Raw genomic sequence first — 19,300 nt, 5'->3', positions numbered from 1 at the left:
AGAAACAGAATTAACCAAAAGGAATCATGTCATCTTTTTTGTTTAACAACTAGCTAGCTATTCTCAATGCTCGGTAATATCAAGGTGACAGCCTGTGAAGTATCAGAGGTTATACTGCAGGGTTTATAATAATAAAATGCAATTTCTTCGCTATTACTAGCATCTTATTTTAATCATATTCATTGAAACTGTCAGGAAGGTATTTGATGGCAAGATTGGTTGAGATTATATTGACTAAATAAATAAAATAAAAAATAAATATAAATATGTGCCGTCACTACATCAATTACTGTCTGGTAACCACACAAAATGCCCGAGTGTGAAGCACTACTGAATTTTACCATACAGTTTGATTTGTCTTATTTATATTACTGTAATTTATTTTCTAGCAATGTCATAGCTGTTAGCATGGTTTGTGAATAATTCATGCTCATAACTGTTCAACAGAGTGTTCAAAAAATTATTTTTGGCCAGTTATTTTTCACTTCTATAATATTCTATATTCTATTCTATACCATTTCCCCACTAATAGCAGCATATCCTGATCAGGAGACGTTTTTTGTTGTGTCTTGTGAGATCTTAGTTTTGATGGGATCTTTGGTCAAATTAATGCACTTGCTGGCAAACACAACAAAAAAAGGTTTATTTGTATGTGCATCTGTATTTGTTCAAAACAAATCAATTTCTATGCAGTTTGTTATAGCTTTTTCCTGATCATTTGTATCTTTTCTGGCTATTCTCATGTGTTGTGTGTAACGTCGTGTTTTCATGTTCTCACCCTTATGGAAGCTGGGGTTGCTGTCCTGAAGCAGGTTACTGAGCTGGTGTCCATTGATATGGAGGTAACGGAGCTGCTCCCTCAGCGGGGCTTTCTCAAACACAGCCGGAATCAGGCGTCCCACACTGTTCTGCGGGATGGGCAATGCCAGAGCAAGTGCAAGGGTAGGGGTCAGATCCACTTGCTCCACCACAAGTTTCTCACCCATGTCCTCTGAAACACAAGACAATGCAGCATAAATAGACAAACACATTTCGTAACTTCCCTCACAAATCTGAGCAGCACAGTAGGGGCATTTTGTATGCTCTGTCTCAGCTATAAATCCTGAGATTTAATATCAACGGAAAAAACTCATGGAACAAATCTGACAAAGCTGTCATCCTTTCAGACTTCAATTACACTTGTAATATTTCAAGCATCAATAGAACTATGTGCATCTATGAAGATCACACAGCATTCAGATATATCTTCTATATCAGATATTAAACGTGTTGAAAATCCTGAATAAAATAGTTTGTATGCAGTTCTTACAAATCCACCCAGATTTCAATTTTAGAGCGTTTCTAAAACCGATCGTCAAAATGTGAAAGCTTGTGTGAGCTCTGAAATATATAAAGCTGGAAAAAGAAACAATTATCACATTCATCCTGACTGTGTGGAGCACACAGATGCTCAACTGATCCACACTTTCATCAAGAAGAGAGAGCAAATGCTAATGAGCCTCTCACCTGCTGTGCCAAGATGTCAGAACCTCGCACTGAGTCACAAACAAACCATGTATGTGTGTGTTTTTTAGCATGTTTAGTAACACCTTGTGTGCAGCACTGAACGGCACGGGTGTCTATAAATATGAAGACTATTGTACCATATTGTATGTGGCTGTTTAAGAAAATTAGCAGATTCATTCACATGTTTACTGTACAATGACATCACACGGAGATACAAAGCAAATAAAGCGAGTGTGTGTGTGTTTTTCCGTCTACTGAAATAATTCAGACAGCTCTGTAAGTAAAGCTTGAACAGCTTGAGATGGAAAGGTTGAGGATGAGCTTTTTTATTTTTTTTTAAACAAGGGATCCATTGATCCTGAAACTGATAGGGGTATTGGTTTGATAACGATACAGCAGGCATCCAATGGCTCATCATGTTATTTAAGGTAACCCCAGTTTGTTTTTTCAACAGACAGACAACACAAAATGACCAGACAAAACAAACTGACAACCCATAATAAGCAGGCAACACGAACTGATCAGTCAAAACAATTCACCAGACAAAATAAAATGACCAGACAACACAAAACTGCAGCGATCTGGACTTGATTAATGATGGCAGAAACACTGCAAACTGTACTCTGTAAAACTATCAAGAAGACAAACTATAGCACTTTCTTTAAAGTTTTTTTTTTAAGTAACCTGATAAAAAATCTTCAACCTAAAACTGAAAAGGATGCAGGTTTGGGAATAAAATGTCTACAGACAACATTAAGTGAGTGAAAATAAAAGCTCTTATCCACTATCGCTGTTCTAGGATAATCAGACGCTAGCGGTCACTGAAAAGAGATACAGTACAATCGCGCCGCCATGCAACAGACAAAAATGTTTTGTACAGATTTACAGAAGCGTCTCCAATGCATTAACATCCAAGGTTAGCAGCTACACTTTTACAATCATCTTGCTAACATCATATAGAATAAGTCTAATAGAATGAGTCTAAGTGCATGAACACTTACTTTTATCTTATTTTTATAAGCATCTCATATAATTCAAGTCTATTTTTTCTTTCACTGGTTGTATAGACACTGTTATTTCTTTAAGCTCTAAATTCATGTTTTAAAGCTCTAAAGCTCTAAAGTCATGTTTTAAAGCCATGGATTTGTGATTACAGCTGGCAGATCACCACATTTCAGAATAGGTTTAGTAATAAAGAGACCTTGGGATATGATAAGATTTAACAAAACATTATTTTGGGTCACTTGTGTTTTTGTTGTGGTCTTCGGGATAGTTTGGCAAATGGTTAAGTTTCAATAATTAGTACACAGGAGCTACATTGACACTCAAGGCAATTTTATTGGTGCAAGTCCCCAGTTTGCTGTAGGCCTTCCTACTGCTGGCTGCCATAGTAATAACTTTCATCATTGGGAGGTACAACTAGCATTCCAAATCATTTTCTTGCTGCAAAAACCTAGCTTTCTGGAATGGGATTTGGTGTTTGTGTATAAATTTCACCAGTATATGCATCATATGACAGAGGCCACACTCACACTGCTGGTAAAAGTGGCACAAATCTGATTTCTTTGAGGTCAAGTGACCAGGTCAGACTTCTTTAGGAGTAGTGTGAACACTCATATCTTGCCCAGATCTGATTTTTTCTAATCAGATTTAGACCACTTTCAGATGTGGTCCTGAATCCGACCCAAATCTGATTTTTTCCAATGTGGCCGCAGTGTGAACAACCAAAGCGGATTTGATGTGACTTTTACGTCAATCTACATCAACATTTGTCACAATTATGCGCCGGCGAAAACGTGACACAAACAAAGCCTGCAAAAGGCCAAAATAGCTCATTTTGCTCTCTTTCTCTTCATTCTACTCATCCTCAGCACCTGCTCATTAATGTTACGGCTGCAATTACACAAACATTTTGAAAGAAAATGCTTATTTCCTCCATAACCTCGCCAATGTTTTAGCGCAACAGCAAACAGTTCACACTGGTATCTGATATAGGCCACATTTTAAAAGGTAATGTGAACAGCTAAACAAAAAAAATCAGATCTGAGCAAAATATCTGAATTGAGCATTAAGACTTGCAGCGTGAACGTGGCCATAGATTAAGGATAAGCAATGTGTCCTCTTTGCCACAGACCACGTGCTGTCGAACTTCTTCACTCCTATCGGTAGTCGCTGAACCAAGTCTCTTTAATTTGGATAGAGTTACTGTATATGTGGACACAGCATTAGAGTAGCGTAACTAAAAACGAGGTAAGGTTTATGGCTGTGATTGTGACGGCTCTCTTTCTCAATTATTTATTAATAATGTCTTAATAACTTATTGAGACAGTTAATCTCTGCGAGAACAGCAAAGGAATGACCAGACAGTTACCGACAATAACTGCAGACTGCAGCTGAGAGGCTTCTGGCATCAGTATCAATGAATATCAAATGTCGTGGCAAAAAAAAAAAAGAAAAAAAAATGAAGGAGGGCTAGTTCCTCTGCACATAAGCTTTATGAGCTCTTAATTTGAGTTTCATTTACAGAAGCAGGCCCTGTTCTGGCAACTAGGCTCGACTCCTCCTGAGCATTAACTTTTATTGCAGAGCCTCAATGCAAGAGGTCATTTTGCAGTCGACTGCTGTATAGCATACTGGCAGACTGAGATAGGATAATGTGGACCTTATGCAGAGGAAACAACAACTCACCTTTCGTTGGGAAAGCAGGGCTTATGAGGACTAGTGGAGTGTTGACTTCCGGCTCTGAAGATCCTCCATGGCTGCCCGTCTCAGACATGCCGTGATCACCACACAGCACAAGCAAATTAGGCAGTGTGCCCTCTGTCTCCTGCTGGTGAGGGAAAAAAAACAGACAAGAAAAAGAGGGTGTTAACATACTTGAGGATGCAAGAAATAAATCAGCTGGTGAAAGAGCGAGTGAGAGAGAGAGTTAGGTAAAAGTATAGACATGTGATTTACTGTTTATAATAAAATGATTAGTGGAATGTTATAAATGAATATTTCATTGTAAGATATATCTAATCTAGATGTAGTCTAATTGGAAAAGGCCCAAACAGACACTGATTGTATGTTTGGTGTCTTTGTCTTGCTAAGCAGTACAATTAGGGATAATCAGATGCCTCCTTGATGGTACTGTATGATGGAGAATAATCTGCCTGTATTTCTCAACATTGATTACACCATTAATCCTGACCAAATCTCCAGCTCCATTTGCGGAAATGCAGCCCCAATCTTGCAAGGAACCTCCAGCATGCTTCACTGTTGCCTGCATCCACTCACTATTGCACCCCTTTCCAGCCCTTTGACAAACAACCTCCTGGCTCCTGCTACAGACAAATATTTCATAGTTTTTTTTTTCATCAGTCTATAGTAGAGCACCTGCTGCCATTTTTATGCATCCCAGTTGCTATGTTTTCATGCATAGAAGAGTTGCTTAGCCTTGTTTCTGGCTTTTGCCCACAATACTTCCATGAAGACCACTTCTGGCCTGACTTCTCAGGGCAGTAGATTGGTAAAACTGGGTCCTACTGGTTTCCAGCAGTTATTTGCTGATTGCAATGCTGGACATCTATTATCTGCTGCATTACATTTTCTTAGCTGACCAGTGCATTTATGGTCCTCAACATTGCCTGGCTTTGTGTATTTTTAATTCTTCAAAATGGATTGTGCACAGTATTTGTGTCTTCTTGTTATGTGCAGTCTTGCCATTGTGTACAACATCCACAACCTCACCTTACAATTAAATACTACTACTACTACTACTACTACTACTACTACTACTAATAATAATAATAATAATAATAATAATAATAGAAAATATAATCAGGGAGAAAATATTTATCACCAAATAGTTTTAATTCATTTTCTGCTGATTTTCTGCAGAAAGTTTGTATTCACCAGAAACATGCTGCAGGAAAAATGGCAAATAACGTATAGCGAGTAGCAGAAATCAGGATAATGATGCTTACAATTATGGGAAATGCCTTTAAGTGATTTACAGCTTCTATTTTTTTCTTATTCAGCCTTCAATTGTCCAGAAGTATGAACACTAAGCATAAAAGTGTTAATAAAGCACTTTTTCAGTCAGGGATCTTTGACTCATTTGGATTTGAGAGTGATCAGTTTTGTCCACACAGATTTAGATGAAATCATTTAATTACTGTACTTTATCTTACTTTATATTTGTTCTGTAGCAATATTAGTGAGTAGACTGTTATAAAACATACGAAACTTCAAGTGTTGTAATGTTTATTTGGCAGTTTATAGGTCATACAGGGGAAAAATAGTGCTGAAGAATGCTTCACACCAAACAGTGCCCTGGTGTCCGTTTAACACTGTGCTCTTATAAAGCCATGCTCCCAGCAGATCTGCCTCCTGGCCTCTGCCTAGATTTGAAAAGAAATCTTAGACAACTGTGAAACATGATCAGATGACCAGCAGTGTTTATCATTTTTTTCTCCAAGAATATGATTATAAAACTTTTCATGTACAGCTAATGTAGCTTGAGGCACATGTTTTACATTCCCAGCTGGAATGGCATTCAACATGAACATATACTGTACCACTTTCCGTAAACTTGTGCCTGCACAAACGTAAGTCACTGGAAAGGTTTGATTTTAAATAAAGAAATAAATAGGCACTAACTATGTCCTAAATAACTGACTAATTGACTGCATAAGAGCCCTTGGAGGCCTGCTTACACTTTTAAGGGCCAAGTGTTCATGCTTAGCTCAAGCAGAGTTTCTGGGTTCGCTTGGGGGCGGGGCTTATAATCACAGGTTTACACTAAACCGTGGCCCTATTTCACAATTCCATATGTTGGTTATGGGGACACTGCTTTGTGAAGTTACAGACACTAGAGTCATCTGTGTGCTGTTGGTATTACTATTTTCTTTTGGTGGCACCACTTTAGCTGTAAAGAAGAGCACTTTTTGGTTGCATGGCATGTCATTCTATGTAAGAAGATTATACGCCATTCAGGCCTGTAATTAGATGTGTTTTTCCTCCAGTGCTTTTAGTGCAAGCGCTAATTACAACCGCTCTAATCCGGTCAAGTTTGGCTTAATATTTCAATAAGGCATTCTGTCTCCTCTGCTGACCGTAACAACCATCTCCCTGCCATTAGTAATCTTGCAACAGAAAGCAGCATGACAAGTTAAATCAATAGCGGTACTTGGCATGCAGTGCAAATCCCAGATCATTGTTTCAAGAGCAGCAGGAATCAGTTCTCAGAAACAGTCCTGTGCTCAAAAACAAGTGTTTGAACTTCCCGAACTTTTGGTACAAAAGTCTTAAATTAAACAAAACACGTTAAAAAAGTATGAAGACGAAAACACATTCAGCCAAAATTGACTGAATTCAGCCAAACACATTCAGCCAAAAAAAAAAAAAAAAAATGAACAAAAACGTTGGCACATTCATTCTTTTTTAAGTTAGTTGTGTAATAAATCAGGTGCTCATTGATATCTTCCACTAATGACAATTTTTTTCCTCACATCATTGATTAATTCTGTTTGTGCCATCCAAGTTATCCAGAACAGACATTCTGTGACTGTACAGTACAAAGCACATGATATGAGGCAGACCTTGTTCAATTTCTGATTGGGTGTCTTGCTATGCATTCTAACACCACATTGCTCCACACTGTACACATTTGACATTGAAATGCGGGAATAACACTGCAAAATTCTGCTTAAATGTAGAAGTTCTTAACCCCCGGTAAAAAGCCATGCTAAACCTGCTTTTAAATATCAGGCATTAAACATTCCTCTATTCAGGGTTAAAAGTCCATGTCCATTTTTTAGGACAAATTAGATAACCCTGGGTTAACGCAGTGTTAGAGCACCTCTTGTTCTTTGAATGAAAATGAAATAAATACAATAACAAAAATGTTACTAAATTCACGGCATTTGGCAGATGCCTTTATCCAAAGCGACTTTGAAATGTCTATCAATTAATACATTAGTACTGGATCACTAGGTTATGGACTTAGGATACAATTAATCCAAAACTCTCTATTTTTTTTTAAATATACATAATAAAACAAACAGGGAAAATTCTAGTTTAAGTGATTCAGGAAGAGGTAGGTCTTCACCCTTATTTTAAAGATGGCCAGTGACAGAACTGTTCAGACATCTATGGGAAGTTCATTCCACCACCTAAGTGCCAGAACAGAAAAGAGTCTTGATTTATACTACGTTGGAAAAATAACTGAAGACCACTAAATCAGCATTTTTATAAACTAAATACATCCAACTTTCTTACATCTCTTATCATGATTATTTTTTTAATTTTTTTTTTTTATAATTTTCCTTATAGTTTATTATTAAACTCTAAACTAAGTGGCAGGAATGCTCAAGCCTCTAGAATGCCATTACATAGTGTCATGAATGAAGATGGATGGTGATCATGGTGAGTTCTTATTGCTGCACATATTGTTCTGCTCATGCCGCATAGCCTGTAGTAAAAAAAAAATATATATATATATTATATATATATATAAATATAAGCATTATAAATACAAGGAAAAGCCTAGAAAATAAATAAATAATAGTGTATGAAGTTAAATCAAATATCAAATAAAGTGATTGCACTTTCACACTCTACCTGCCCTTTTTTATTTCTTTTCTTTCTTTTTTTTTTTTTTGGCTGATTTACAGTACAGTGGTCCAAGGCTACCTGCTTGCTCCCACAAAAACACATTGATTTCATTCAGGAAAACTGACAGAAATGTCAAGATGTAAATGGACGACTCGAACGTATAAAAACGGTGTTCTGGATCTTGCTCCCCAAAAATGCTGTGATTTTTGCTCATTGTCAGAAGGTAATGTTGAGTATAATGGCAGCATGATAATGGACTATTGTGAACAGCTGCTGAAGTCATTTGTGATATGAGGGGAGAGCAACGTGCCAGATGAAAATACATGGAGCACACAATAAACCCAGGCCAGGAGAGGGAAGATAACATTGAGTGCCATGTCACTTTAATATTACTGATGTCGAAAGATGGACGAGGAGAGCAATAAAAGTTGCCCTCCAGCTGTATAGGAGTTTTGTTCGATTGTGTATACACATACAGGATTAGGAATATGTCCAGGATTAAGGCATAAAGATCGCTTAATATTTTAGAATTCTCAATTCAGATTTTTTTGATTATTCTACACAAAACACAGCTCTGAGTATAGTTATACTTATGATAAAGCACTCGTTTCATCACGTTACACATAATACACACAATCTACAGCTAATGATTTACAGATTTAAAATATAGGCTAATAAATATAATTTATTCGATTTTTATATATACATAAAATGCCGTTTTTATTAAGAAAGCACTAAGTTAGCATTAAAGGCCAGAGTCTGAAGAATGTGAGAACAAAGAAGCACCTTCATGACTAGGCTGGTTTTGCAGTATGGTTTCCTGGTAACATGACAAGTTGAATATTGTCTTACAGAGAAAAAATAATAGAAGCACAAATGGCTGGTGAGGAACAAGTCAAACGTATTCAAAATTTTCCCCTTATGAATACTACAGTACTGCATATTTATTTTAAGATCTTGCAAGAAGTAAAATAGTCAATCCAATGCTTATATTACAGTTTTTTCCATCTCTCTTTATGTCCCACTAGGGTAAATAAACAGTTTGAATACCTTTGACACGAGTAAACACGCAACACAAACAAATACATGTGGACAGCTGACCATCACACCTACATTTATGTGGGCCTTCCTTAAACTGTTGCCACAAAAAATGAAGAACACAATGGTCTAAAATATAAATGTCCAAGCTGATCCTGGTGGACTGGTGGGAGAGCAGGTTTTCAATCCAATCCATCAGGAGCCACACACAGATTCAATCTGTTTAATCAGTTAAGCTTCCAATACACTCATGTGTGGCTTCTGTTTCCCTTCCAGATAAGACTTGCTACCCCTTGTCTAGAATGTCAAACTTTGACAAGATTGTGCAAAGGAACAACTCATGTGCACAAAGCTCTGCCCTGAACACAGCCATGCTCCAGAGTCTTCCCAGAAGAATGGAGTATATTATATCTGCAAAGGGGCAATTATTCTGTAATGAGATGTTTAAAAACATTTGGCCATATAGCGCAAGTTGTCACCTTGAATACTAAACATTCAAAAAGTATGATGTTTCATTCATTAAAAAAATGAAGCATTCGAATTTTTGCCAAATGACTGTAATAAGATAAATTACATATTTCAGCAAAATAATCCAGCGGTAAGTGAATTTATTTCCTTAACAGCGTGATCCTTCATTACTTCGGCAGTATGTTTTCTCAGCTGGCTTCAAGATGCAGTGAGAATTCCTTTCGTGCCCACTTACCATTGATGAATTTATCGTTATAAATGTTTTAATCCCCTCAGGATTTTCTGAGACTACTACCTTTTTTTTTTTTAAAGGAACCTTAATTAATCATCTATGGATAAAAAAAGTAAAAAGATTTTACATGTGAAACTGAAGCCTGAAACCATTTAAATGTCCGATTTATTAGCAAATCACAGAAAACGAAGAAAGAAGACAAAAGAAGTAGAAAAAAAGAAGATGATAAAGACCAATAAAGATGATGATAAAGAGAAGATAAATCAGAAGACCAAGGAAGATGTTGAAGACAAAAAAGACAACAAGGAAGACAAAGAAATCAGAGAAAAGAGACACAAGATAATAAAGAAGAAGAAGAACAAGAAAAAGATGGAGAGGCTGAAGATGACGAAGTCAACGATGAAGAAGAATATGAAGAACACAAAGAAGTAGAAGAAAATGAAAATGAAGAAGACGAAATGAAGATAACAGAAGAAGATGAAGAACACAAAGAAGAGGAAGAAGAAGGAGAAGACTGTAAAGCCTAAATGATCAGTTGTTTTTTTCTATCCCGCATTACTCATGATACATCATTGCAGGAGATTTTTTTCCATCCTGCAAGACATGCAATCAGCTATATATCAGAAAAACCAAGAGGAGACTTGGAGAATGATGAATTTCTTCAACACTTCGGTCGAGATGAGCATTAATGATACCTTTGTTTGCTCTGATAGTAGATAGAGCAGCGCAATGAGTTCAGGACAGCGAAGAGACAGGTCCACATCTACACTCTGCTCTTTAAAATCTTCTTTTTCTTATGCAGGACTTTCCTCTCTAATTCCCTTAGAAACTAGTTTCTTTAGAAACTATGCTGCAATTAAAAAGTGTTTTGTGCTGGTTATACCATTGTTTCCTTATGGAGAGTGTGTGTGTGTGTGTGTGTGTGTGTGTGTGTGTGTGTGTGTGTGTGTGTGTGTGTGTGTGTGTGTGTGTGTGTGTGTGTGTGTGTGTGTGCGTGTGAGTGTGTGTGTGAGAGAGAGAGAGAGAGAGAGAGAGAGAGAGAGAGAGAGAGACCACTGCTGCTATGCTTACAGGATTTGAATTTGATGTCTCAGCACTGCACACAAAGTTCACTCAAACTCAACTCTCAAACAGAATAAACATTTTAAAGTTTAAAATGACATTTCTATTTATCCCTAACATCTATCTCTAATGAGAAAGCCTGCTTCAACAGTGACGGTGGCAAGAAAAGATTCTCTAAAATGGTATAAGGAAGAAACCTTGAGAGGAACCAGACTCCGAAGGAAACCTCATCTGGAGAGTAAATAATGCAAATGTAAATAACGTCCATCCTACCACAGTTTGTAGTCAAGTGGACTTGTGCAACCAAGAGCTCCTGAGGAACTAATAGGTCAGCCTAATTTCTGAGTTCAGAAATTAACACTAACTCCTTCCTGAAGCCATTTTTTCTTTTTGGAATGTAGATACATACTGGAATATTTACTGTAGAGCAATACAGAATAGGCTTGATACCTGAGGTTGGGAAGCTCGTACTGGGGATCTCTTATAGACAGGAGGAGTCATGCGACAAGAAACACTCCCTTAAAATATGAAACAGCAGGAAGGAAATAAATAAGCAGTGACGTCTTGCTGTTTAATCAAATTAGATGAAGATCCTAAAAGCAGTTATGACGTCAGTGGCTCTCAGGATTGATGACATTACTGCAAGCAAGGGACAAGGGACTGCCTTATTTTGTGCATAGAAGGTCTCACTATATGCTGGAGACGATGTACCTTAAGCAGGACAAGAGGCTAGGAACTAAAATGTTAGATTCTATTACTCACAGTAAGAACATTAACTGCAATGTGCTGGGATTCAACCAGCTATTGTGTGTGTGTGTGTGTGTGTGTGTGTGTGTGTGTGTGTGTGTGTGTGTGTGTGTGTGTGTGTGTGTGTGTGTGCGTGTGTGTGTCTTTTCCACAAAACTTGTCCTGCCTGTGCACAGTCTGCAGGTAATTCATTTCTAACCCTTTCCTGCGCAGTCAGTAAGAAAGAGAATTGAACACACAGTGCATGCTGGGACACTTTTCTGCTCCTACATATATCTGCAGTTCCGTTCGAGGGATTTGCAGGGACTGTGATAGAGATTTGGGGTAGAGAAGAGGAGAGGATTCAACATCTGATTTTGCCATTTAATAAAAAAAAGGAGTAAAAGAAATCCACAAGAATACCAACCATATCAATGCACACAAAAAAAGACAGGGCTAAAAATAATTGAGGGCAGAACAAAAAAAAAAACCCACAACAACGAAATCAAACCCACACCACCGGATGACGCAGATCCTGCTGCTGCATGGTCGTAAAGTGACTGAAGAGGCTATTGATGGTGCGCGAGTGATTGTGTGTTTTTGTAGCGGGGGAAAAAAAAGAAAACGCAGCAAAGAAAGTGAGAGAATAACAGGAGAGATGCTCAAATGATCAAAAGGTAAGAAGTGAAGTTCTGAGAAAAATAAAGGGACGAGGAGCAAAAGAAAGACACCGTAGATGTGGATAAATGGAAGACAGAGAGAGAGAGAGAGAGAGAGAGAGAGAGAGAGAGAGAGAGAGAGAGAGAGAGAGAGAGAGAGAGCAGAAGGGATGAAAAAAAAATCACATTAGCTTTGCAGGTTTAACAGCTCCACGTTTTCAGGAGAGAACACACACTGCATCACAGCAGCCCAGATCTCCGTGCAAGCTCAGATCAGTTCTGAGTTTTTTTTATACAACAGTTAGTTCTACTCCACTAAATTTACTGTAACAGTGTTCCAAGAGCACTTCTATTTAGAAGAACCTCACATAAAATTCCACTTCCAAGTTCAAAAGTGTTACTAGAGTATTGTTTACGACATCATGGAAAATGCTTCTTTTCAGAAATAAATTCTCCTTAGAAGATGATAAGAAAGAAGGGACACCAGTTTTCCTGGAAACACCTTAAATGGGAAACACAAATCTACGGAGCTAGAAAGCAGACACACTATAGAAAAAAAACATCAACGTTTTGCCATGTTGTGTCCAAAATGTCACTCTATATTAATTCCTTGTTCATAGAACTGTTATATATACTGTAAGCAAGATCGGACCCACGATCATGCGGTTATACAGTATAGTGTCACTGCTGTGATTAGCCATAATTCAGTATTCAGACATAATTCTTTATAATCCTTAAGTGAGACTTAATTAAAGGTGAGTATATTAAACCATGCTTTGTACCACATTCCATCCAAGCGACTGGGACAACTTGACTTCCGACTTGACCACCAATGAAAACATGCATCAAGAGTCTTCATCATGGCACCCAAGCGTCGGAGTGAATGCATTTGAACAGCCGAGTCACTGTCTGTCTTCAAACAAGAATGAATATAAAGCGCTTCTGTAAGTCACTAATTAACTGCACAAATATTCCGGACAATTCCAACATTATCCAACTTTTGAGCAGCAGTCCCAAATGATCTACTCGAGCAGCCAAAACAACAAGATGTCCTGTTTGCATATTCCTGATTTCTCTTCCAACAGACCGTGTTTGTTAATGCCAAAGTTCCAAACATCTTCTCAGCCTTGTTAGTGGCAAGTGCTGCTCAAAATTCTCATCTCATCATTAAGCTGCTCCACCTGCTTTACCCAGGTCCCTCCTGGTCCCTCCAGCAGACTCTGACTTCAGAGGATTCCGAGGGGAGAAGTTTCTCTTTTTCCACAGCAAACTAGACTCCTTTTAAGAGTAGACCATCTGAACTGGTGACCAAATGCACACACATCAGACTACATCAGAGTTCTCCTTGCTCAGACATACCATATATGCCTTGTGGTGAATTTCCCAAAACAGACAATCTACAGCCCTGAAGGCAAGGATGAATGCCTTGCTTCTTTAAAGCTAGAATGATGTACAGAGGCTTGTAGCAACGGCTTTGAGAGAGTTCACAAGAACTCTTAAATCTAAAAAGAAACAAAAATGCACTCCAGAGAAATTCAGCTCAACAAAGTAAGGTGACAATGTGGTGAATTAAAAGTTGATGTAAATTGAAATGTGAGCTTACCAGCTAAATCAATTCAATTCAACTTAACTCACATAATATCAGCTGGATCAATTCATGAGGATATTTTACAGTTTGTTTCTTCTGACAACAAACAGGGTCCAAAGATTATAGTGGGATTTTTATATCTATACCATTTAAAAGGGCCTGGGTTTATACCTCAGTGCTACTCAACGTTGTAGATAACAGATCAAATGATTTATGAATAATTTATTCATGACAATAAATAAGATCCGGTATGCCACTTAGTATGCTTGCGTACAGGAGCTGAGAGGAGACCAATGTGCCCAGAGTAAACCTACATGGAAAGTCCCGTCCTGACAATAAGTGGAGCTCAGGATCCTAACCTGGACTAGTGCCACCCAAAGGGAATGGTATTAAATGTATATGACAAGTTGCCTGAATGCATCTCTGGCCAATACACTGAAGATGGCAGGGTTGGTGAACAAGTAACTATTCCAGCATTATTGTGGGTCATGCATCCAAGAAGTACAGTATATGAGACAAATGGAAGAGCTTATGGTCAAAATGTTTATTTGAGTAATTAAAAAGGACAAGGGAGGAGGTTTTTCTTTTTCTTGTTGAAACAAAAAAGGACGCTGCAAAGGATCGTTTCAGCAGGTGACTGAGATGACTAACAGTCACTTGTCCACAGGAGAAGAAGACAAAGCTTGTCAGTGTTTTCACTGCAACCACTATTTGTCTTTCAGGAAGAAGCTATCAGAAATGTCTGAATTTTCTGTTCCTTAGATGGATTAGGTAAGGAAGGAAGATGTGAACCTGAACACAAATAGGTTCTGCCCTGTTCACTTCCTTGCCTGCTATACAGATATGGTAAATGAGGACATTCCTTTTTTGTGGCTATGAAGAATTGAGTAATTATACCTCTCATCTGTGCAACATCAAACAAGCCTGTAGATCAAGAGGAAGCCTTAATAATAGTCTCACAGCTAATGTTCTAATGTTTCTAGATGGAGAGAGAGAGAGAGAAAGAGAGAGAGAGAGAGAGTGAGAGAGAGAATATCACTAGCTTAATTCCTGGAACACTTAGTTGTCCTCTCAACATACAGTTGCATCTATACACAGATGCACGCACACAGGCAGAAACACACACACAGGCACACTGACACTGGAACACACACACAAACACAGGAACACACATGGGCACGCACATGTTTAGTTTGGGGGTTTTAAAGGTAACCTTTAAGTAAAAACTTTTATTATAAATTTGGTTGGCCAGAATATAACTTTATCAGCTGGGCCTCAGCTGCAGGCCACATGTTTGACAGCCATGTTCTAGACAGATATTCTGGACAATGGTGACAGGTCCATTTATCTGTGTTATCTGTAGTGGCTTGTCTCAGAGTAAGCAAGCTTATTAGTGGCCAGGCTTGCATCAGGGAACACTAAGGATAAAAAGACATTAGAAGTCAGTAACTACTCTTCAATATGTCTGTAAATTAATTATGATCCTTTATAAATGCTCTGTAAATTCTGTAAATATGCCAGTTTAACAATGGACCTACAACTGTGTCCTGTAAATCACTTTAGCATTTATCAGCAACGGCAGAATCATCCAGGTCCTGGACTGGAAAGAGGACCGACTCTGAGCCAGAAGTGCCTCATATTGTGGTTGTACTATCTGTTCATCGTGTACATTATAGAGCTGACTGTAAACTGGGTAGATGCTAAATATGGGGCCGGTAAGCACAAGAAGGTTAACAACTTGGAGTTAGTTCTGCATGCCAAACAAGGTAGCGGTAGAGTGCAGAGGATTTGTAGTCATGTCGACAATCAGGCTTCCCAAAAGAGATGGGAGTGCAAGGTCAGGCCCATCATCAAGTCATCAAAGCCCTGTCCAAAGTCAATGAGAAGAGAAGAAAGTGGCTGCGGATGAAGAGGAAAGATCCCAGCCATAGGCATCAAATGGTGTGACCTTGGATGCCAACCCTTACTGCTGAACCTACTAGAAGTGTTCTGGGCTCAAACGCTGAGGAAGCTGCCTGCTCACTTGATAATCCCTATACCATGGGGCAGTGGTAGATTAATGTTTAAAGCATTGCAGTAGTGACTGAATGGATGTGAGTTTAATTCCAAGACTGCCAAGCTGTCACTATTAGCCTCTTGAGCAATGCCCTTAACCCTCAACTCTTCAGCTGAGAATGAGATAAATGCTCTTAATAAATGTTACAAATGCAAATATAGGGAACACATCAGCAGATTGAATGCAAAACTGTACATTTTATTTTATTTTTTGACTACAAAAATTTTTACATTTTATTGACAATAAGTATTTGCAGTGGGGGCACTGTGGCTTAGTGGTTAGCACGTTCGCCTCACACCTCCAGGGTTGGGGGTTCGATTCCCGCCTCCGCCTTGGGTGTGTGGAGTTTTAATGTTCTCCCCGTGCCTCGGGGGTTTCCTACGGGTACTCCGGTTTCCTCCCCGGTCCAAAGACATGCATGGTAGGTTGATTGGCATCTCTGGAAAATTGTCCGTAGTGTGTGATTGTGTGAGTGAATGGAGAGTGTGTGTGTGCCCTGCAATGGGTGTATCCTGCCTCGATGCCCGATGACGCCTGAGATCAGGCTCCCTGTGACCCGAGGTAGTTTGGATAAGCAGTAGAAAATGAATGAATGAATGAATGAATGAATGAATAAGTATTTGCATATCACTGAACAAACAAGTTCATTGAATTTACTTCATTTAAATGTGTAACATTAACACAATACAGTACATCCAACATGATCCAAGCCCTAAATAAAATCAAACACCAACTTCACACCTGAGCTGAGAATCAAACCCACAATGCTGGAGTTTTGCTGGTCTGGATTTCTCCTACCTCATGGCTCACTTTCCTTCTAAACTCACTCAGTTTTGAGGTGAGTAGTGAAGGAGGCATAAACTGTGCAAACATAAGGGACAGAAACAAAGCCAGATGCAGAAAAAGAGAAACAGAGACAAATATGTTCCAGGGTTTGGTGTCAACCCAAAAGTCTGATGTGATCAATAAAGCTTTCTGAATTTAGGTCACAATGCGTCTTCTGATATTTAAGCCACCAAACCAAACCAGGGCTGCAGAGCTCTAGAGAATGCTCTGAGAAGGAGAAAAAACAGAAGGAAAGAAAGAAGGCGGAAATGTGAGAACATCAAAACAAATCAAGGAATAACAAAGAATGGAAGCTCCTTCGTTGACTCTGTCTTTGAAAGTGAGTGAAAGCATTGAGGCTGGTGAGTTGTGGTTAAAAATGCAAGAGAACAGAGTAGCATTTTGGTAATATTAAATAAAATATCTGCAAAATCACACTCTGAGGTTGAGCTGAGGTTATTGACACAATGCAGCTGCCGATACTCCATAAAACATGGAGATATGGCGTGTGATATGAATGATTTAATACTGATTCTTGTAGGTGTTTGGAGCTCAAAAGTAAATGGTAGAATGAAAAAACACAAAGGCACTTGTCAGTGACCAGACATATAAGCGGGATACATATTTTGCCGTGGATTACTGAATCCACGGCAACGGCATAAAAGTGTAATGTTTCGGTCACAAACCAACAAGAATAAAATAAGGAGCAGAAGGGTGTTTACCGTTGTGATAACAGAGGTGTGGATTTTTTTTATCACATCGTCCATCTCCAGTAGTTTGGGCCCGATTAAAGAGCTGTGAGGTCCGCTGATGTGTCCGATATGGTCCAGGCCCAGATAATGCAGGATCAGCACGTCCCAGTCGTCTCTCTTCAGGGTGCTGTCCAAATGACGGGTCACATTGTTGTCCACCTGAGACACGCACATACACAATAAAATGACTACAATGCTAGCTCTCTTTCTTAAGTTCAATGATCTTTTCCTGCCTATTAATGAGACCAAGCAGTGGCAGCAAACATAATTTAACTCAAATCAATACAGACGATGAACAATAAGCGAGGACATGAATAGCACTGTAGTTATATTTTATCTTATGTGAGCAGAAATGCTTACATGGCATCAAATGCTGACTTGGGCGTTGAGCACAGCTTCATTAGCTTTTAAAAATAGGAATTCTGTGTTGAGGAGGTGTGTTCTTTGATCTTTCAGGAAATTATAAGTTAGGAGTTTTAGTCGCATGGCTTAGTCAGATTAGTCACCGTTTCCTTAATATTCCTGATTCTACTGGCAAGAATCACAGGCATTAACAATATAAGGGTACAATGTGTTTTGTTTTTTTAACCATAAAATGAAAAGTTTTATTTTTACCAAAGTCAACAGGAAGAAGAATTTTCTTTATCTGCTTGTTGCATGACTAAAGTACTAAGTAACTGTTTGTTTAAGAACTAATTAGTAAACTGCTTCACTCGGTTTTTGGATTTGTCCACTCCTGAGTTTAATCTTTAAACTTCTGATCCTTATCAGGATTAGATCAGATTATATTACCTTTATAAACTAATATTGATTTTAAAACCATTCGATTATGAATTGTTACATAAATTGTGCATTGTTAATTTATGATAATCGAATCGAAATGTTTAATTTGTGGGGTTTTTTCAGGTTTGGTTTCGGGTTACATATCTACTGCTCCTAAAACCATCAACTGTCCCATTCTCTTTCTTTAAAAAATAGATATATAAATAATCATATTGATCTTGCTGCCTTATTAGAAAACATTCAAGATATTTAATTATAGATAAATGCCATTTTTCTAAATTTTTCTAAAAAAAAGTTTTAGGGGACTTTCATACTGACAGTTTAGCTTTAAACAGAGCACGCTTGTCAAGAAAAATTGCTATTGTGAAAGCCCAGAAAGTGCACTGTAGTACTTAACCCGAGACTATCGGTCTTAGGTGATGGATTTTGGTTACACTGGAACGGTGTTATGATTTCCGTGAATATGAACACAACTCTGGTCTACATGTTCAGAAAGTAAATTACATGCACATGTATTTTGACCGATGATGACGACATCATTAGTTTCCACAACACACGTACCATGTACCACAAGCAACAGGGAAATGTAGAGGTGAGATGTCTTACTGCACTACATAGCACCAACCCAAAACATACATATATACTGTATGGCTTGTTGCATTGTGTTCTCCATGCATTTTTGATGATGTAAGATGAATGCAAATGCCCTGGGGTTTGTTGGAATCAAGTGATGAAGTGAGTCTGAGCTAGAAACAATCAGACAGCAGCAAACAAACTCAGTGTGATAACGTCCTGACTTATTATTACCCCTAAATTATTACTGTCCAAATATTCTCGCCTTTAAGATACATGGGGTATGACATGGAAAAAAACAGGCATTGTTTTCAACCTTTTGCTTAGTTTCTCTAACAAATTCCTTTTCCCTAATTCTTGGCTAAAACTATACAGCAGCTGCAGTAAATACAGTACAAATTTCAGCTGAACGAATCCTCATACTGCAAAATC

The 19,300-nt window shown here is 38.3% G+C and overlaps 1 protein-coding gene across 2 annotated transcripts in view; it reads right to left on the bottom strand.

The window, feature by feature from the left end:
* Positions 1-19,300, bottom strand: part of pigg (phosphatidylinositol glycan anchor biosynthesis class G) — a 112,088-nt gene that overhangs the window by 69,199 nt on the left and 23,589 nt on the right. The window contains exons 4-6 of one of the 2 annotated variants that reach the window (XM_047802273.1): positions 17,483-17,671; positions 4,195-4,336; positions 779-991 (exon numbers count right to left, since the gene is read on the bottom strand). In XM_047802273.1, coding sequence (XP_047658229.1) covers positions 779-991; positions 4,195-4,336; positions 17,483-17,671 — 544 coding nt within the window. The remainder of the gene's footprint in view (positions 1-778; positions 992-4,194; positions 4,337-17,482; positions 17,672-19,300) is intronic. The other variant, XM_027135519.2, reaches the window with a different exon arrangement.

Source organism: Tachysurus fulvidraco, chromosome 17 (assembly GCF_022655615.1).
Source record: "Tachysurus fulvidraco isolate hzauxx_2018 chromosome 17, HZAU_PFXX_2.0, whole genome shotgun sequence".
Taxonomy (NCBI): Eukaryota; Metazoa; Chordata; class Actinopteri; order Siluriformes; family Bagridae; genus Tachysurus; species Tachysurus fulvidraco.
Note: the sequence above shows the minus strand (reverse complement) of the source record. Positions and strands in the feature narration are given on the sequence as shown.